This window comes from Capra hircus, chromosome 11, assembly GCF_001704415.2.
Source record: "Capra hircus breed San Clemente chromosome 11, ASM170441v1, whole genome shotgun sequence".
Classification (NCBI taxonomy): Eukaryota; Metazoa; Chordata; class Mammalia; order Artiodactyla; family Bovidae; genus Capra; species Capra hircus.
The window spans coordinates 70924960-70942783 of record NC_030818.1 but is presented as its reverse complement, the minus strand read 5'-3'; the positions used below and the strand labels follow the sequence as shown (position 1 = coordinate 70942783).

The 17824-nt window shown below is 46.4% G+C and overlaps 1 protein-coding gene across 3 annotated transcripts in view; it reads left to right on the top strand.

The window, feature by feature from the left end:
• Nucleotides 1–17824, top strand: part of PLB1 (phospholipase B1) — a 132641-nt gene that overhangs the window by 57308 nt on the left and 57509 nt on the right. For all 3 annotated transcript variants that reach the window (XM_013967846.2, XM_005686861.3, XM_013967845.2), the window contains exons 16-22: nucleotides 170–238; nucleotides 1022–1096; nucleotides 4241–4304; nucleotides 10721–10779; nucleotides 12260–12333; nucleotides 14022–14065; nucleotides 17605–17713. In XM_013967846.2, coding sequence (XP_013823300.2) covers nucleotides 170–238; nucleotides 1022–1096; nucleotides 4241–4304; nucleotides 10721–10779; nucleotides 12260–12333; nucleotides 14022–14065; nucleotides 17605–17713 — 494 coding nt within the window. The remainder of the gene's footprint in view (nucleotides 1–169; nucleotides 239–1021; nucleotides 1097–4240; nucleotides 4305–10720; nucleotides 10780–12259; nucleotides 12334–14021; nucleotides 14066–17604; nucleotides 17714–17824) is intronic.

The window sequence follows — 17824 nt, the reverse complement described above, 5'->3', positions numbered from 1 at the left end:
CCAGGGCTGGGGGCTGGGAAGTGGCATTTCTAATGCGTTCCCAGCTGATGCTGCCCTCCCAGGGCCACAGTCTGAGAAACACAGGGCGAATGAGCATCCCTCAGTGGTGCCCTAGGATGTTGCCACCTGTGTAAGACTTTGCTGTTCTAAACATTACCTTCTATTCCAGTTGCAGCCAGCAGGACAGAAAGATGAACCGTTTAGTGCAAAAGAGAGGCCTCTGAAATGTCCCTCCCAGGTAGGCAAGGACTGGAGGGGGCGGAGGTGGGGGTAGGGGGAATCTCCTACTGAGTTGGGAAGAATGGTGGGGTCACAAAGAAGTAGGCTTTGCTGTGAAAGTGGGTCTCACCTGGATGAGACATTAGCCCCATTAGAGTCATGGGTCTGTTCTTCTGGGCCTGGGCACACCTAAGGTTTATACCTGTGGGCCAGGAGAACTATTTTAATAGAACTCAGGCCCCTTCCATACCTATGCAGGGCATAGGAACAAAGCCACAGCTCACCTGGCCCCAAATGCCAAGATGGGTGTCTTAAATATGTGCCTAATGTATAGCAGGTGTAGAATTAATGTTGATGAATAAATTATTTTTTAAAAATGACAATGTTAATGAGTAGAATTCCTTTTATCACATAATGCTGGTCAAAATTTTGTCTTTCTTGATGAATTGGTAAGTTTTTTGTCACTATCCAATTTATCCTATTTTTCTCTTGGCCTTGGCTCTCAGGAAACTTTAAGTTCTCTTTTCATGGAGATATACCTACTGCGCCTGGTGGCATGAACCTCAGGTAGAGAGCGAGAGATGCTGACTGTGGCAAATGGGGAATTTCAAAGTGTGAATGAACTCCTGCAGGGAACTAGTGGGCAGTACAGAGAAGAAAAGCCAGAGCATGGTTTTCTCATCATTTAAAGGATGGTATGAATGCTTCAGATTGGCCGAAGGCATTGCTGGATGATAAGACCTGATGATTCAAGGACATGGATTCCTGGATCGTGGTTATAATACGTTATCTTTGTCTGCAGGAGAATCCCTATCTGTTCACCTATAGGAACAGCAACTATCTGCCCAGGATGCTAAAGCCCCAGGTGAAGACTGAGGTACGGAGAGGTGTTCTGTGATTGACAAACATGCAAATGAACCAGGGGCAGCCACTTGATGAGTTTGAGAAGCTTCTGAGGGGTTCTTTGTGTGCTGGACCCCCAGGGGCAGGCTGGAGAGGGTGGAGGAACACATGTGTGGGTGTCCCCTAGGTGCTTGAAGCAGGGCTGCCCTCATACTCCATCTTTAAAATGATCTTGGCAACCAGCGTCCCGTGGCTTCACTGGGTATGCTGGGGGCTCAGTGCTGCTGGCTCCCTGTCTGTTTTGACTTGAGGCAAGAATCTTTGTATATGATTGTGCTCGGTCATGTCTGACTCTTTGCGACCCTATGGACCATAGGCCACGAGGCTCCTCGGTCCATGGGATTTCCTAGGCAAGAATACAGGAGTGGGTTGCCGTTTCCTCCTCCAAGGGATCTTCCCAATCCAGGGATCAAACCCACGTCTCTTATGTCTCACGCATCAGCGGGCAGGTCCTTTACCACTAGCACCACCTGGGAAGCCCTAAAAATCTTCAGGCCCTCCTCAAATCTCTGACAAGCCCTTTAAAACTCATCCAAGCCCTTAATCTGAAGAGAAAGTCAAGAAAAGACAGGGAAACGGGGTGAGATCTGAAAGCAGTCAACATGGAAGTCCTCAGCCGTCAGCCACCCCTTAGGGGCCGCCTCACACTCACTCACATCTTCATTTTGACTTATCTCATGAGTCTTTTTCTAATACTTCCTGTTGAGATTAGATAGGGCACTCCACAGTCCTCTGTGCACACAAGAAACACTTGAAGGTTGTCATCCTCCTTCTCAGAGGACCAGGGACCAATGTGGGTTGAGGTGAATTCAGTCCTAGCACCACCCCCGCCTCCCTACTGGATAAAAGAGGGTGCAGTTTGCTCTGGGTGGTGAAGGCAAAGCTGATGGCCGGGGCCTGCATCACAAAACCCGAGAGATAACAGTCTGAAAGACGACTTAGCAACTCATCCCACACTTTCTCACTAACATCACAGCAATAAGGATGCAGATAAGAGGCAATGTGGCTCAGTGAGTTGAGCAAGTGGGCTCTGGGTTCAAACCCAGACTCTTCCTATTACTGGCTCTGTGTCAGCAGGCAAAGTACTCAACCTCTCTGTGCCTTGGTTTTCCAAATCTGGGAAATGATGAGAGTCATCATCCTACCTCATAGAAGTGTTAAGTTATAAAGTATAATGCACATTTAACAGTAGCTACCTAGGAAAAGGAGTACGTCAAAGCTGGATATTGTCACCCTGCTTATTTAACTTACATGCAGAGTACATCATGAGAAATGCTGGACTGGAAGAAACACAAGCTGGAATCAAGATTGCCGGGAGAAATATCACTAACCTCAGATATGCAGATGACACCACCCTTATGGCAGAAAGTGAAGAAGAGCTAAAAAGCCTCTTGATGAAAGTGAAAGAGGAGAGTGAAAAGGTTGGCTTAAATCTCAACATTCAGAAAACGAAGATCATGGCATCTGGTCCCATCACTTCATGGGAAATAGATGGGGAAACAGTGGAAACAGTGTCAGACTTTATTTTTGGGGGCTCCAAAATCACTGCAGATGGTGACTGCAGCCATGAAATTAACAGACGCTTACTCCTTGGAAGAAAAGTTTATGCCCAACATAGATAGTATATTCAAAAGCAGAGACATTACTTTGCCGACTAAGGTCTGTCTAGTCAAGGCTATGGTTTTTCCAGTAGTCGTGTATGGATGTGAGAGTTGGACTGTGAAGAGGGCTGAGTGCCAAAGAACTGATGCTTTTGAACTGTGATGTTGGAGAAGACTCTTGAGAGTCCCTTGGACTGCAAGGAGATCCAACCAGTCCATTCTGAAGGAGATCAGCCCTGGGATTTCTTTGGAAGGAATGATGCTAAAGCTGAAACTCCAGTACTTTGGCCACCTCATGCGAAGAGTTGACTCATTGGAAAAGACTGTGATGCTGGGAGGGATTGGGGGCAGGAGGAGAAGGGGACAACAGAGGATGAGATGGCTGGATGGTATCACTGACTCGATGGATGTGAGTCTGAGTGAACTCCGGGAGTTGGTGATGGACAGGGAGGCCTGGCGCGCTGCGGTTCATGGGGTCGCAAAAAGTCGGAAATGACTGAGTGACTGGACTGAACTGAACTGAACCAGGCCATGAGTTTTATATAAGATGGAGCAATACAGCCCTTCAGGATACACTTACTGAATACAAGCTGTGTACCATTAGCTTGCAGGCTCTGTGAGGGCAGGGGCTCAGGGCAGGTATCTCATCACTGTTAGCTGAGAAACTAAATGAGTGGGTGGATGAAGACCAAGTATAGGAGATAAAAATACAGATAGTCTAGTGGGGTCAGCCAGCAGTGGCAGCACAATGTACCAAGCCCTGTGAGGTTCCCATGGGTATTCTGAGAACACAGCTGCAAAGCACACGACAGGAGGGAGCTGAGAAGCCTTCTCCGGGGCTCCCACGACCTCAGCCTTGGGGGTGACGAAGGTGTAGCCAGGTGGGTGGGAGGAGGGAAACAGGGAGAAGGAAGAGGAAAGAAAGGGCAGAGGCAGGTGTTGGGCAAAGACATGGAGGGGACAGAGAGCTACTGGACGGTTTGAAACGTTGAGGACCTCCTAGACCATGCCAAGGAGGATGGACTTTATGCTGCTGTTCGTACAGAGTAGAAACATGCATATTTAACCAACAAGCATTTACTGAGCTTCTACTGTGCAGTGTTATAGGCTCTGGAAACACAATAATCGAAACAGACAAAAATTCCTGCTTTCACTGAGAATCTGGGCAAGGGACTGATTTTTATGTTGAGAGAAAAAGAGTCCTCTGAATGGATTCAGAAGGCTAAGGAGGAAGCCTACAGGCCAGCAGCAACGGTGCTGAAGAATACAGCCATATTTTAGAAAGAAGTGATGAAGCCTGAAACTAGGCTGAGGGCATAGAGAAGAGGGGGAGGCCTGGGAGCAGCTGGAAGGGGTTTTGCGGACACTCGGTGTGAGTGTTGAAGGAGAGGGACAACTCCTAAAAGATGCCCAGGTTTCTGTATTAAGTGGTATCTCCCCAGTAGAGGCACACTTCTCACCCAGTTTCTTACACGGAAGAACCATTGCTTATTATTTCTCCATGTGTCTCCTTTCAGGTGAGAGATGGAGCGGAAATCAGGTGCTCTGACAAGGATCCCTCTGACACGGTTCCCACCTCAGGTACACGGCTCAAGTCCAGTGATTTGTAAACTCATGTGAGGTCTAAACCCATCACAGTAAGAGTAGCCTTAGGATGTCAATCCCCACAATCTGAGATATACCTGAGAGGTTTTCAGGGCCATCCAGCTCTGTGTGTATACTTGCAAGTTCATGCCTGTATTTGATTATTCTTTAACAAAAATGTGATAACATTATCAGAAAGCATTTATTGAGCATTAACTGTGTGCTAGGCCATGCTCTGCAAAGGGCCCAGTGTCAGGTGAGTGAGGTGATGTCATTGTCCCCGTTGGGAAGCCTCGAGGAGGCAGATTTGTTCTGTGAAAAGCAGAACTACCTTAAGCAGGAAGCAAAAAGTCCATGCTCTGAGTAGGGCCGTCAGTGTGTACTCAAACACCGCACAGCGCAGGAAAGCACAAAGTCTTACACACGTGCCGTTTTCACTACTTCTGGGTATTTTCAAAATGACTGTTGCTGGGTCATGAAAGTGAGACTCATGGAATGTTCTAGGCAGAGACCTTCTCAAAGAGGGGCTGCCTAAGGGCTGAGCCTTTTCCTCCGAATGAGTCAACCTGGGGGTGATAGCTGTGTGCACCAGGCCATGGAAGGCCCCGGGTGGGGGCGATGCGGTGGCCCACACGACTCAGAACCTCAGCCTGGGAGCAGCTCTGCAACCGTGCAGTGGGTTCTCGTGCGTCCTGGGGAGTGACTCGTGTGTTCATTGATTTGGTCCCTTGTTTGCTCATCTATCAGATGATTGTTGAATGCCTCCTACATGCCTCCCAGGATAGAAAGCAAAGTCTGGAGATGTTACGGTATGCAAATCTTTGTGGGCAGGTTGTCTCCTTTTGCTGAGCGTTAGTAGAACAAGTAAGTGTCAGCTTGCCCTTCATGCCTGTCTTAGCTCTACATACTCGAATCAAGCCAAGTGACTGGCAAATAAGTTAAAGATCTTCTCTCGGAACACTTCAGTACGTAACTGGCTCTTGATGAAGTTGCAGAAGAATGGAATAGGTGATAAAAGTCTTACACACACACAGCATCTTTATGCTTTTTCCCCATATTAGTGACAGCCTCTTCCTGTTGGTTAGTTTGCTAGCAGAATTTTAGTAACAGAAACAAATTATTAGCTTCATATGTAGGCTCTCCAATAGCAAAAGCTCAAAGATGTATGTGTATATGTATATTACATATGCATGTGTGTATACATATATGTATACGTATGTATACATGTGTCTATACATATATGTGTGTGTACATATGTATGTTTGTGTAAGGAGAGGGAGGGTGACGTTTGTTTTAATAGCCATACTCTCTACAGTGAAATGATTTCTATCCTCTTTTAATCTTATCATTCTAAAAGGATGGTCTGTAAAGATTTTGCAATCTGTCCAGATTATGTTCCTATCACAACAGTGATAAGCAAGCAGTCCATTAGAGCATATCTGAACATCTGAAAGCCAAATGAAACATGAACCTCTCCTTTATCCCCTGACCCTGGAGATGGTCCTGTTTGTTGGCACTTGAAGATGTAAGCACAAGAAATCTTGAGACCTTGAGGTATGAGATGCTCTGGTGATAGTTGTTTGGATAAGCAGGTGGACAGATACAGGCATCCTTGATCTAACCAAGTAGGCCGGGGAACAAAATGCTGCCACTGGTCTACTGGGTGGCAGTACTCAAGGGCTAATGCTGGGTTGGCCCCTCTGAGTACCCCCACTAAAATGCGTCATTTCGAAAAATGGCCACAGCTAACTGGACAAAAATGAAAAACACATTTCATTACTGCACTTGATATCTGATTGGACATTTTAATCACACATGTGGCTGTTGGGGCAGGAGAAAGACTTAGCACCGGGCCACGCTATTATCACCCTTGATAATTGTCACATTTTTGGTGAGGTCATTCACCCTTCTGGAGACCATGTTTACAATTTCTAATTGAGATGAAGGCATCTGATATGTACTTCTAAGAGCAGATCATCTATCTTTACATCGCCAGTGACTCAGCACATGGTGGGAGCCTGATAAATGCTTGTTGAACTTATCTTTATTGCGGAGTATTTCTACTTCAGCAAATCAAAAATTCCCAGGGTTGAAAAAGATCCTAAAAACCCATTGCACCAAAGTGCCTTCCATTAAGACAATTTTTTCACTGAGACTTTCTTATCAAATAACTGTTTTACCTTCAGAGTCATTTTCAAAAACCTTTTTTGTAGTCCCCTTTTCGAATGTCTCTCTCAAACCAATCCACCAATACACCCAGCTAATGAACAAGTGATAATTTCAAAATAAGATACTGCCTTCATCAACAGGCCACAGCCCCTGGCCCGCCCGGGTGCCTCACATCACTCCATCCGGAGCCTGTAGGTGATGAACCTCTTCCGCTGATCTGTGGGGTTTGGGATGAGATATGTAGAGCTGATGTAAGTAATTTTTATTGCCAGTTGCTGGGGTTTGGTAGCATGAATAAGTGAATGCATGCATGCACGCTTCTAGTTTCCTCCTTCTGGTCAGTGGGCTGTGGCTTGTGTTCATGCTCAATCATGTCTGACTCTCCACACCCCTATGGTTTTCAATGCATACATAAAATTTATTGAATGCTACCTCCTGTGGGCTTTATAACTTCATAAGTACTTACATCATTTTGTATTACTTCATGGCCCTGTCCATAAGATCACTGGGATAAGTTTAAAAAAAAAAATACAATGGGCCTTGAGGATGACTTAAGGTTTTCCCAGTGAGAAAAGGAGTAACGTTTTGTAAACACAAGAGTGGCAATAAGGAGCCAGAAAGGGCACTGGCTGTCTATTGAAGTTGGCTATCTTGAAGTCAAGCTGCTAATTCCATGCAAAGGGGGAAAATTCATAGCTTTTGAAAGTAGAACAAAGTTAATTCTATGCCATTGTCACCAATAGTATAAATTAGAACAAGTCATTTCTAAGTCCCTGACATCATTTATTTAAAATGAGCAATTCCAGCGCTGATATTGAAATTGCCCGGGTTGTAGCACTGTGACCACCAGGGGCTTCGCTTCATTGTGGGTCAGTGGTGAGCTATCCAGGGCACATACTGTCCAGTGTGCATCCAGAAGCTGCTTCTAGAGTCACCACATGCTCATGAGACTTGGGACCTAACTAGCCTGTGACTAGGAAGTCATGATGCCCTGCAGGGAATAACAGCCTGCCTGTCCCCTGGTGGTGCAGAGGTTAAAGCACCTGCCTGCAATGTGGGAGACCTGGGTCTGATCCCTGGGTTGGGAAGATCCCCTGGAGAAGGAAATGGCAACCCATTCCAGTATTCTTGCCTGGGAAATGCCATGGACAGAGGAGCCTGGTGGGCTACAGTCTACAGGGTAGCAAAGAGTTGGACACGACTGAGTGACTTCACTTTGTCCCCTTGGCGGGACCCACCTACTGAACAAGTTCAAACTCACCCCAAGACACTTGGATGAATATATTTCCCTTCCCTGCAGTTTCCATCATTTAGAGCTTCAAGAGCTATAAAGTCTCTGATACAGAGCCTCTTCCTTAGCCTTTAATTCAGCTGAACACATTTCTTGAGCTCCTATGTGCCAGTCACATATTTTTTCATGTAAACTCATGCCAAAGCTCTTCAAAGACAGGAACATAGACTAACCTGGGCCAGCAGTTTACCACCACCGCAAAAGTCTTTATATAAGTCCCTCAGATCTGAGTGCAAAGGGTTGGGCAGCTCTAGCTGACAATTGAGAGAAAGTTGGTTTTTCAGATTATTGCCCCAGGTAGTTTAAGAACTCCCAAGCCTCAAAGCTTCTCCCTGCCGTTCCTTTTTCTGTCCAGGTGGCACTTTCCCCATTCTGTACTCTAGTCAACCATTTTCTGGTAATTCATGAACTTTCATCATAGTTTAGATGGCCTTCTGATAAGAAGCCCCTTCTGTAAAAATGTTGATGAGTTAACAGTATGTTTATCAACTTCTTTCGAGGTGATGGACAATCTGTACCAGATAATGTTTAGGCTAATCAGCCCACACAAATTTAATCTTATCTCTGAAGAGTTCTCTCCCCAAGGAGAGCAAGTGCTAAAGTGCTTTGCTGTGGTTCCAGGCTGGGTCTTTATCATATATGATGATATTAACAAAACTCAAATTGAGGATTCCGGAATAACAAGCCAATGAAATGTGTGTGCAGGGTTCTATTTTAATAAGATCCCAGATGAGTCAAACTTCTTCCATCTCTCTTTGGTTCTTTGGGTTTATTATCTCTTACAGGTCATTTCTTACAGAATGACCAGCAGGAAGCCATCCCTTCCAATCTGCATATCAAGCCATATACATGTATGTACACACACAGATGTGGACATACATGAGCACACATATATGTGTGTGTTTCCTTTCTGCCTGCTACAAATTTAGGAGGCAGAAATGGCTAGCTTCAGCCACCCCTTTAGAATACTGTAATGTGCTTTCCAAGCAAATCTCTCATCTCCACATTTTACCAGCCCCAAAGATTTCCCCTAACCTTTGCACACTCGTTAGTGTTCCCAGAATTCACTGTATTACACATTATGGCAACAAGAATACGGTGATTGGCCATCATCATCAGAAGCTAAAATAAACCCTCTAGAGTTGAGGAGAGGAGGTCTTCGTTTTCATTTTGTTGCCTTTTTTACCCAGATCCTGATTTCTTTGAGAAGAGGTCATTTCAGAGTTCTCAGGCTCAGCCCCGTGGATGTGTGCTAACGTCTGCAGCTGGCTTTGTGATTTGATATTGTTCTTCTAACCACAGAGCCTTGGGCCCACCCCAGACCTACTAAATCAGAAACTCTGAGGGTGGGGACCAGCCATCTGTGTTTTAACAAGCTCTCCAGATGATTCTGATGCATGCTTAAATTTGAAGACCACTAATCTCTATATTTTGCATACACACATTCACAGCTACGCATGGTTTGGTTTGCATGCTGTCATGGGAAAGAAGCAGGGACTTTTACTTTTCCAATGAGAGCAAATTCTCAGTGGGAGCAACAGTTCCCCATAGGCGGACAGCATAGAAGTCGGGTAGACAAGATGTCTCCATGGAGGGAGCAAGACCTGAAGATCCCTTTGAACATTGTTTGTGCTGAGCGTGAGCACAGCTCCCCATGCAGATGCGATCATACAACATGCTAACGAGTGAGGTAGACTCTAGGTAGTCAGGTGGTGTTGAAAGCATCTTTTTCTGGGTTTCACCGCCCTCATCACAGAGTGACTTGGTAAAGAAGGGCTGTTGAGAGAACCTCCTGGAAGGTAGATTTTAGTTTATTTATCTTAAGCAGTGGCTCACTGAAATGAAAGGTTTCTTTCCCTGTTGGAGTATTGGGCCACTCCCTGGTATAAATGCTACATTAGACTTCTTCCCAGGCTGAATGGTAATTGACCAGTTAGTGCAGCATCACACAGCTAGAGACCACGGAAGGCACATCGGAAGAAAGACGGAGCTGTGTCAAAGTCGGGGTGACTATGGGAGGAGGTACTCCAGGGAAGTGGGAGGTACAAGGGGGAGTAGGAGGTGAGCTTGTGATCTGATGAAGGAATGGACGAAAGGTGGTATACCCACACAATAGGATATTAGCTGTAAAAAAGCACGAGGTACTCACAGCTGCTACAACATGGAGAACCTTGAAAACAGCATGTAACGTGGAGGAAGCCAGACATACAGGTTGCGTTTTGTGTGATTCCATTTATATGAAATATCCAGAAAGGGAAATCCATAGGCAGAGAGCAGACAGTGGCTATCACAGGCTGAAGGGAGGGAAGAGTGACTGGCTTAGTGCGTACAGGTCTCCCTTGGGGGTGATGAAAATGTTTTGGAACTAGATAGAGGTCATGGTTGCACAATACTGGGAATGTACTAAAGGCCACAGAATTGTTGATTTTAAAGTGGTTAATTTTCTGTCATGTAATTTCGCCTTTTTTTTTTTAATAGTCAATAGTATAAAGGCATTTCCCTTTTCACTTCAGAAAAACTGAGCTGATTTTTTTCTAATAAAATATAAAATAAAATATAATATTTTATCCCAAATATCAACAGATCCTAGCATAGATGAAGTATAGGTTTCACCTCCACCACAACCCCCTCCTCACTCCCAGATCAGGTCATCAGGGACTGTTTATGCCCTGAGGATAACTGCCCACCTGTGGCATCAGGTTCACCCAACACCAGCAGATGCCCTTCTGAAAGTGGGGCCACCTTCCAGCTCCCCAGCCCTGTGCCCAGGCGCCCCAAGGAGGAGACTGGCAGTCAGGCTCCACAGCTGCTACTGCTGGGCTTTAGGACAAGGATGGGCTTTTAGCATCTTTGTCCAAACGCAATTTCCCTACTTTGTGTTAGTCTACCTAGAACACTCTTCCCTGATTCAGAGGAGGCAGGAAGCCCATCTTCTGTTCATCTCTGCATTCAGTTCACAGGCTGAAGCTGGCTGACATCAAGGTCATCGGAGCCCTGGGCGACTCGCTCACAGTGAGTTACGGATGGTGGAAGGAAGGGCAGGAGAAGAGAAGATCTTGGTTCATAGGAGAATCTCACTTCGAGCCCTTAGAGCTGCCATCATCCTGGCAACCTCAGTCCCTCTCCACCTCCCCACCCTGGAATCCAGCATTCCCTACTGGCGTTGAGTTTTCCACTGCCATTCTAACCTCATCTTTCTTCTCCTAACATTGGATTGAAAGAGAGAGCAGGAAGTGGGGGGCCCAGAGGGAGCCCCTGAGATAGAAGTGACCCAGCCCAGACCACACAGCCTGTCGGTGGTGGGGTGGAACAGTATGAGGTGTAGGGCCCCTTCAAAGACCAGATGCTTTGTTCTGTCCACGTAGGAGAGCTAAGGGATTGTGCCGAGGGCCATGCGATGATGCAACAGGAACCAGTGCTAATGGAGGGGGTGAAAAACCAGGGTCAGGGGAAGAGACGGAAATACTACAGATGATCCGGCCTATGTCTGCAGCCGCCCCGTGGTGACCTCCCAGCCCCACAAAGAGTGATCCAGAAATAGCAGAATCAAGTCCTTAGAGCGCTGGGGTGGGAGGCAGGGGTCCCTGCTTCCGGTCCACAGCAGCTCATTACAGAGGAGTCCAGCTTCTTCTCTCCGGGTCAGTAAGGTCAAGGGCCTCCAGCTGAATTTCCCCCCCCCCCCCACCAGCTACCAGCTGACACCTATCATGTCTGTGGCCTGTTCACATTGATATGATCTCACTCAGTTTCCTCAATAAAATCCTGTGACGTATCTCTTCAAACTTAAACCAACAAAGAAGGTGAAGCTGGATGAGGGAAAAGGAGTACCACGGCCACAGAGGCTGTAAGTGCTGGATGCGGACAGAACTCTCAGGCCCTGACTCTGAGGCCAGAGTCCTGTCTCTGTCCCGTAGCCCTCTTCTCCATGACCCCTCACGACTCTTTGCCCCAAAGGCGGGGACACCTCTCCTGGAGGCCCGCCTTCCCCCGCTTCCTTGAAATGGCTTGTCTCAGAAATAACAGGCGTCAGGCAAGGGACATGAACCTGCAGTGTGTCACGTGGTGGTTTTAAAAGACTCTGCTCTTTCTGTTGCTGAGGAGCAGGTACATGGCATTTCGTTTTAATTTTTCACGTTGTACATATGAGAGATCTATTCATATCAAAGGATTATAATATACTTCCTTTTATGATATAGTTCACAGCTTTTAGAAAAATGGGGCCCTGAAATGATTCCTTTGGAAAACCACGCTGCAGTCTAATTTCCAGAGCACTTTTGCCAGCCTGGTATCTGGGCAGGGTTTCCCAGGGTGGATTCCAGGATTCCCAGCGGGAGCTTGCACTCATTTCTGACAAGGCAGGATTCACATCAAGACATGGTGCTGTCAAGACTCTGGGTTCTAAAGGGCTTGGCATTCTGGCCTGGCCAGGACAAGAACACAGACCTTCTGGTGAGCAGGCAAGAAAATTACCCCCGTGTTGTTCTCTTTTCAGGCAGGTAACGGGGCCGGGTCCAAGCCTGGAAACGTCCTAGACGTCTTGACTCAGTATCGAGGTCTGTCCTGGAGGTGAGTATGGCCGTGGCGAGGCCCAGAGATGCCTCGTCGTCACAGGACAGGGGAGGATCCCCCTGAGCATGTAGAAAACAAGTTCTCTAGCAGAGAGATGAGTCACCTGGTGCTTTTCCATGAGAATTTCTAGGTTTAATTTAAGGAAGGTATTTATCAGCTTTCCCAAACCACTATTTTCTCCCAAACAAGTCTGGATCTGAACAGGAGGAGTTTAGGGGAGAACCTACTCAAACATTTGGGCTGGAAAAGATTGAGCTTCCATTTCTCCCTCTGGGCAGTAGTCTCAGAAGGAGGCAGCAGCCGTCAGAATCATAGCTGTGTCTGAGTTCCAGCTGCCTGCTCTGTGTGACCTTGGGCAAGTTATTCAACCTCTCTGAACTGGTCTCATCTTTGATGCAGAGACGATAATACTGGCTTAGCGTTGTCACAAGGCTTGCATGCTAAGTCGCCTCAGTCATGTACGACTTTGTGCGACCCCATGGACTGTAGCCCACCAGGCTCCTCTGTCCATGGATTCTCCAAGCAAGAATACTGGAGTGAATGCCAGGCCCTTCTCCAGGGTATCTCGCAACCCAGGGACCAAAACCACACCTCTTAAGTCTCCTGCATTGGCAGGCGGGTTCTTTAACACAAGTGCCCAGGTCACGAGGCTGAGAGAGAATTTAAACGCCTAGCACAGTGCCTGACAGAAAGGAAGGTAAAAATGGTAGCTGGGATCACTACTGAAGGGCCTTCATTTAACAGACGAGGAAGCATGGCTCAGAGAGGACAAGCAACCTGTCCAAGATCACAGTCAGATGATAAAGGAGCAAAAAGTAGGGTAGATGGCTCCTGACCCCTAATCCAGCGCCTCTCCTAATCATGTACACATATCTTGTGCATGCTGGCCCCGCTCCACCTGTAATCAAATCCAGGCACCGCACACTGTGGTGAGCACCACTCCAGCTTCACCTTTGAAAGTCTGGCTGGTGCCAACATGAGAGGGCAGGTGTGGTGTTTCCTCAGCCTGCAATCCATCATCTCTGGCACCAGCTTGGACCTGAGTGCTGAGTCCCTGGCCTCCTCCCTGATGATGCTCCGCAGAGTTAAACCCCACACCGTTTTGAGAACCTTTGAAATGTTCCCAGACGTACTTGGCAGAGAAGGAGGAGATATGGAAAAGCAGGGAATCCAATCAACTTTGGAACTCTGTGTATTTTCATGCCTAGAAACCCATCCAACTTTGATTTCCTTGGAATTTTAGAAGTGGTTTGGAAGATGGAGAAGGCTCTCTAGAAGACACCCTTTAAAGACGGATTTTCCCCAAGCCAAACAGGAAGAAAACCATGAGGGCAAACTTTTTTTTTTCTTTTTAATGAAGGGGCCCACTTAATTCCCTTGCCTCGAGGTTAAAGCTCAAACTTAAAAAACAAATGTCAGCCCCGTCGGTTTAAACGAGTTTTTTATTTGGACATTCTGGTTTGTGGGGCAAGTAGAGAAAAGGTGCTGTGTTCTGGGTTTTGTTTTTGTTTTTTTGGTTTTTTTTTTCAGTTTTTCTACAGAAATAATGAGGAAAGGGAAAGACCCAAGCCCCTAGAGTGTTTCTCAGAAGGAGGAAGGTGTGTCTTGCTGGTGTCTGGGGTGTTTCAGCGTTGCTGGCAGTTTTAACCTTCATTTTCTCTTTTGTCCCCACGACGACGACGTAGTGTGGGCGGCGACCAGAACCTCAGCAGCGTCATCACCCTGCCCAGTGAGTACGCGCTCCCCCGGGGTTCGGGGCGGGCCCGCCGCAGCCCTGCGCGTTTCGGCAGCTCCCCCTGGCGGTGACCGTGGGCTTAGCAGGGAACCGGGCTGCAGAAGACAGCCGTGTTCAGCAGGGGGCGCTGCTTCCCCAAGACTGTCTCCTCGCTCTGCTTCTTGAGAGTAATTAAAGCCTTGCAGATTTTTTCTTTTTAAAAAAAAAGAGAAATTGTATTTGTCTGAGGAAGGAAGAGAGTAAGAGAGAAAGAATGCTCCATCCAGCTCTTGGTGCAAGTTATTATTAAGAAGTGATTGAAGAAGGAAGGAAAGGAAACCCCTCTCTGCTTTGCCTGTCATTCTGACCAGAGTACATTTCTGGGAGGCGTTGGCTTAGGCTTGGACTGCGTTAGGCACCACTGCATACAAAGACGTTGAATTCTGTGTGTCCGGTTTAGGGAAAGCTGCGATGGCAGCAGCAGAGATGAAGTTACCTTGTTCAGGCCATGCAAACACAGCAATATTTGGGGCTCAGCGTTTTCCTTAAATTGCTTCATCAACAACCTGTTTGGAACGATTTGTTTAAGCCTGACTACATTCTTTCAGTGGTGTTATCTCATTCATCTTTTCATTCTCCTTAGTGCATACACAGTGCTTGTTCTTAAAGCACACATAAAATATGTGTTATTTTCCCTCAAAATCTTCTGGCTAACAATTTTGCCGGACGGGAATTTAATCGGTCCCGTTCTTGTTTGCTCTTCTTGTAATTATCCCTTGGTAATATATCTTTAGCAGTTAAAAAATTAACTTTAGCAGTTTCAGCTCTAAAGTCAGACTTTGATGATAAAGATGGCTTGATTGCTACACAAGCAGAACTGGTTGGACTTCATGGGCTATCTGCTCTTGCTATTCGCAAATCCTGTTGAGTGTAAGTAGGTACGGTTCTGTGGCACAAGTACCCCTTGTCTTCTTTATTTTCAGGTCCACACAAAAGAGCTATGAATAAACTCCACTATTGCGAGGAGATGGTTGGCGTTGCTTTTGTGAATGTAATTGACTGGGCTGTGAGCTGGGCTAGTGTACACCACGGTTTGCTGGGCTCTCTGATTGCCATGCAGTTGTGGTCAATAACATGACTGGAAAGCATCCAATTCAAGGTCGTCCACTAAAATGATTTGTGGAAAAATTGAGAAAAAGTCACGCCTTAGGTGGATGCCCCTGACAAGCTTAGCTCAGCAGTGGAACATGGCCTATTCAGACTTCCTTACTAAAGCTGTGAAGACAGATTGATGGTAGGGACCAGATAATCTATGTGGAAATAATCGTATAGCCATGTGTTGGAAAACTTATGAAAACATAGGGTCAGAGCGGAAGCTCAATTCAACTCCCTCTTCAATTTAATCCAGCAAATACTCCTGTGCTGGGTGCTTGCGAAACAGGACAATTAGACAAGGCCCCTGTCCTGATGACATTACTAATGTCTGTTTAGGGCCATGTCTCCCTAAAGACAGACACGCATACCAATCATTATTGCCACGTACAAAGTTTAGGGGAAAGTAAATAAGAAAGTTGTTAACCTTGCCTTTTGAAAGCGGGGCTTTAAGCACTGGAATTCATCAGATAAGGAAAGGGAATGGAACGTTCTTGGCAGAGGCAACTGCATGCCCCAGCAAGCTCTCACCCTGCCCAGTGACTAGTGCCTTTCTGTGATATTCCTGATAATACCTAGGTCGCCAGAGATGGATTCTTCCAGTAATGAGGAGTCTAGGACAATCCCTTCCATTTTCAGCTAGCTCTCTAGTGATCTCACAATGCTTCCTTCTAATGAGTAGAAATCAGAGTAGCTATCATCCCTTCGTACAATGTCCCCAGAGCCACAGGGAATGAGTTCAGTCCCTCTGGGTTACACAGGCCCTGTAGCAGTGCTTGGTTGCAGAGAACACCCTGCTGGATGGCATGGTGCCTGAAAGTCCGGACTGATACCTAGCCAGTTCTTTCCCACATCTGAGAAGATTGTAGGTCTGGAAAAAATACCCTGTGTTAGAGCTGCAAGACTAGGTTTCTAGCTTAGGATTCTATGCTTAGTAACTGTATGACTTTTAACAGTTTTCCTAGCCTTTCTGAACTTTGAGTTATTCTTACTTCAATCCATAAACATTTATTGAGCACATGCGAGGCTCTGGGACCGCTGACCTTATGCTTCTGCTCTGACCCTGTGTTTTCATAAGTTTTCCAACACATGGCTATATGATTATTTCCACGTAGATTATCTGGTCCCTACCATCAATCTGCTTGCAGGAGTTCTCAGCCAAGTTGTGGGCAGAATGCAAAATGAAAAGGATGGACCCAGCATGGTAAAGGCATTAGAATGAGTGAGACTGAAAAGCTGAACAAAATTGGCAGCAGGTAGACTGACCAGAGTAGATGGGGGAATAGAGCCTGAAAATCAGAAATGAAAAAGGAGATGCTATTACTGAAATAAAAAGGATTATGAGAGAATATTGTGAACAGTTATATCCATACAATAGAATATTATTTGCCAATGAAAAGGAATGAAGTACTAATACATGCTAGAACAGAGACACACTGATAATACACTAAGTGAAAGAAGCCAGTCACAAAAGACATTGTATTCTACAGTTCCATTCTTATGAGTGTCCAGAGTAAGCAAACCTATAGAGACAGAAAGGAGGTTAGTGGTTGCCATGGGGCTGGAAAGCTGAGTGCTGAAGAACTGATGCTTTTGAACTGCGGTGTTGGAAAAGATTCTTGAGAGTCCCTTGAACTGCAAGGAGATCACATCAGTCCATCCTAAAGGAAATTAGTCCTGAATATTCATGGGAAGGACTGATGCTGAAGCTGAAACTCCAGTACTTTGGCTACCTGGTGCCAAGAACAGACTCATTAGAAAAGACCTTGATGCTGGGAAAGATTGAAGGCAGGAGGATAAGGGGATGACAGCGGATGAGATGGTTGGATGGCATCACTGACTCAGTGGACATGAGTTTGAGCAAGCTCCAGGAGTTGGTGAAGTACAGAGAAGCCTGGCTTGCTGCAGTCCATGGGGTTGCAAAGAGTCGGACATGACCGAGCGACTGAAATGAACTGATAGGGCTGGTAGAAATGGGGAGTGACTGCTAATTAATACCAAGTTTCTTTTTGGGGTGATGAAAATGTTCTAAAGTTTATAGGGGTATGGTTGCACAACTGTATGAGTGTACTAAAAGCTATTGAATTGTACTTAGGTGAATTTTATGTTATGTAAATTATATCTCAGCAAAGTGATTATATATTTAGAGAAAAAGCAAAGTGCCTGAGAGCAGTACCTGAGCCAGATCGGCACTTATTCAGCACCAATTCATTGAGCCCCTGTGTGTGCTGCCCACATGGCTCAGTATCGCCCTTCTGGACATTTTCTTTGGGGGCCGAGCGAACTGTAAGGGTGAGGGCTGTGGGGGGGCGGCTCTGCTTTGTCACCAACACCCCTTGGCACTTATCAAAGGAATTCGAAGATGGCTTTAGGGTACTGACATCTCTTCCTTGTATTTACAGACATGCTCCGGGAGTTCAACCCTTCCCTGAAGGGCTTCTCTGTTGGCAAGGGAACAGAAAGCAGTTCTGGGGCCTACCTAAACCAGGCTGTGGCGGGAGCCCGAGCTGAGTGAGAATCTTGGGGGTGAACCCCAAGGGTCCCGTGGGGACCTGGTGGGGCCCTTGGCCTAGACCCCTGGTCTAGGGTGTATGGCTGAAGGCTGGGGGGTTTAGTCCAGGG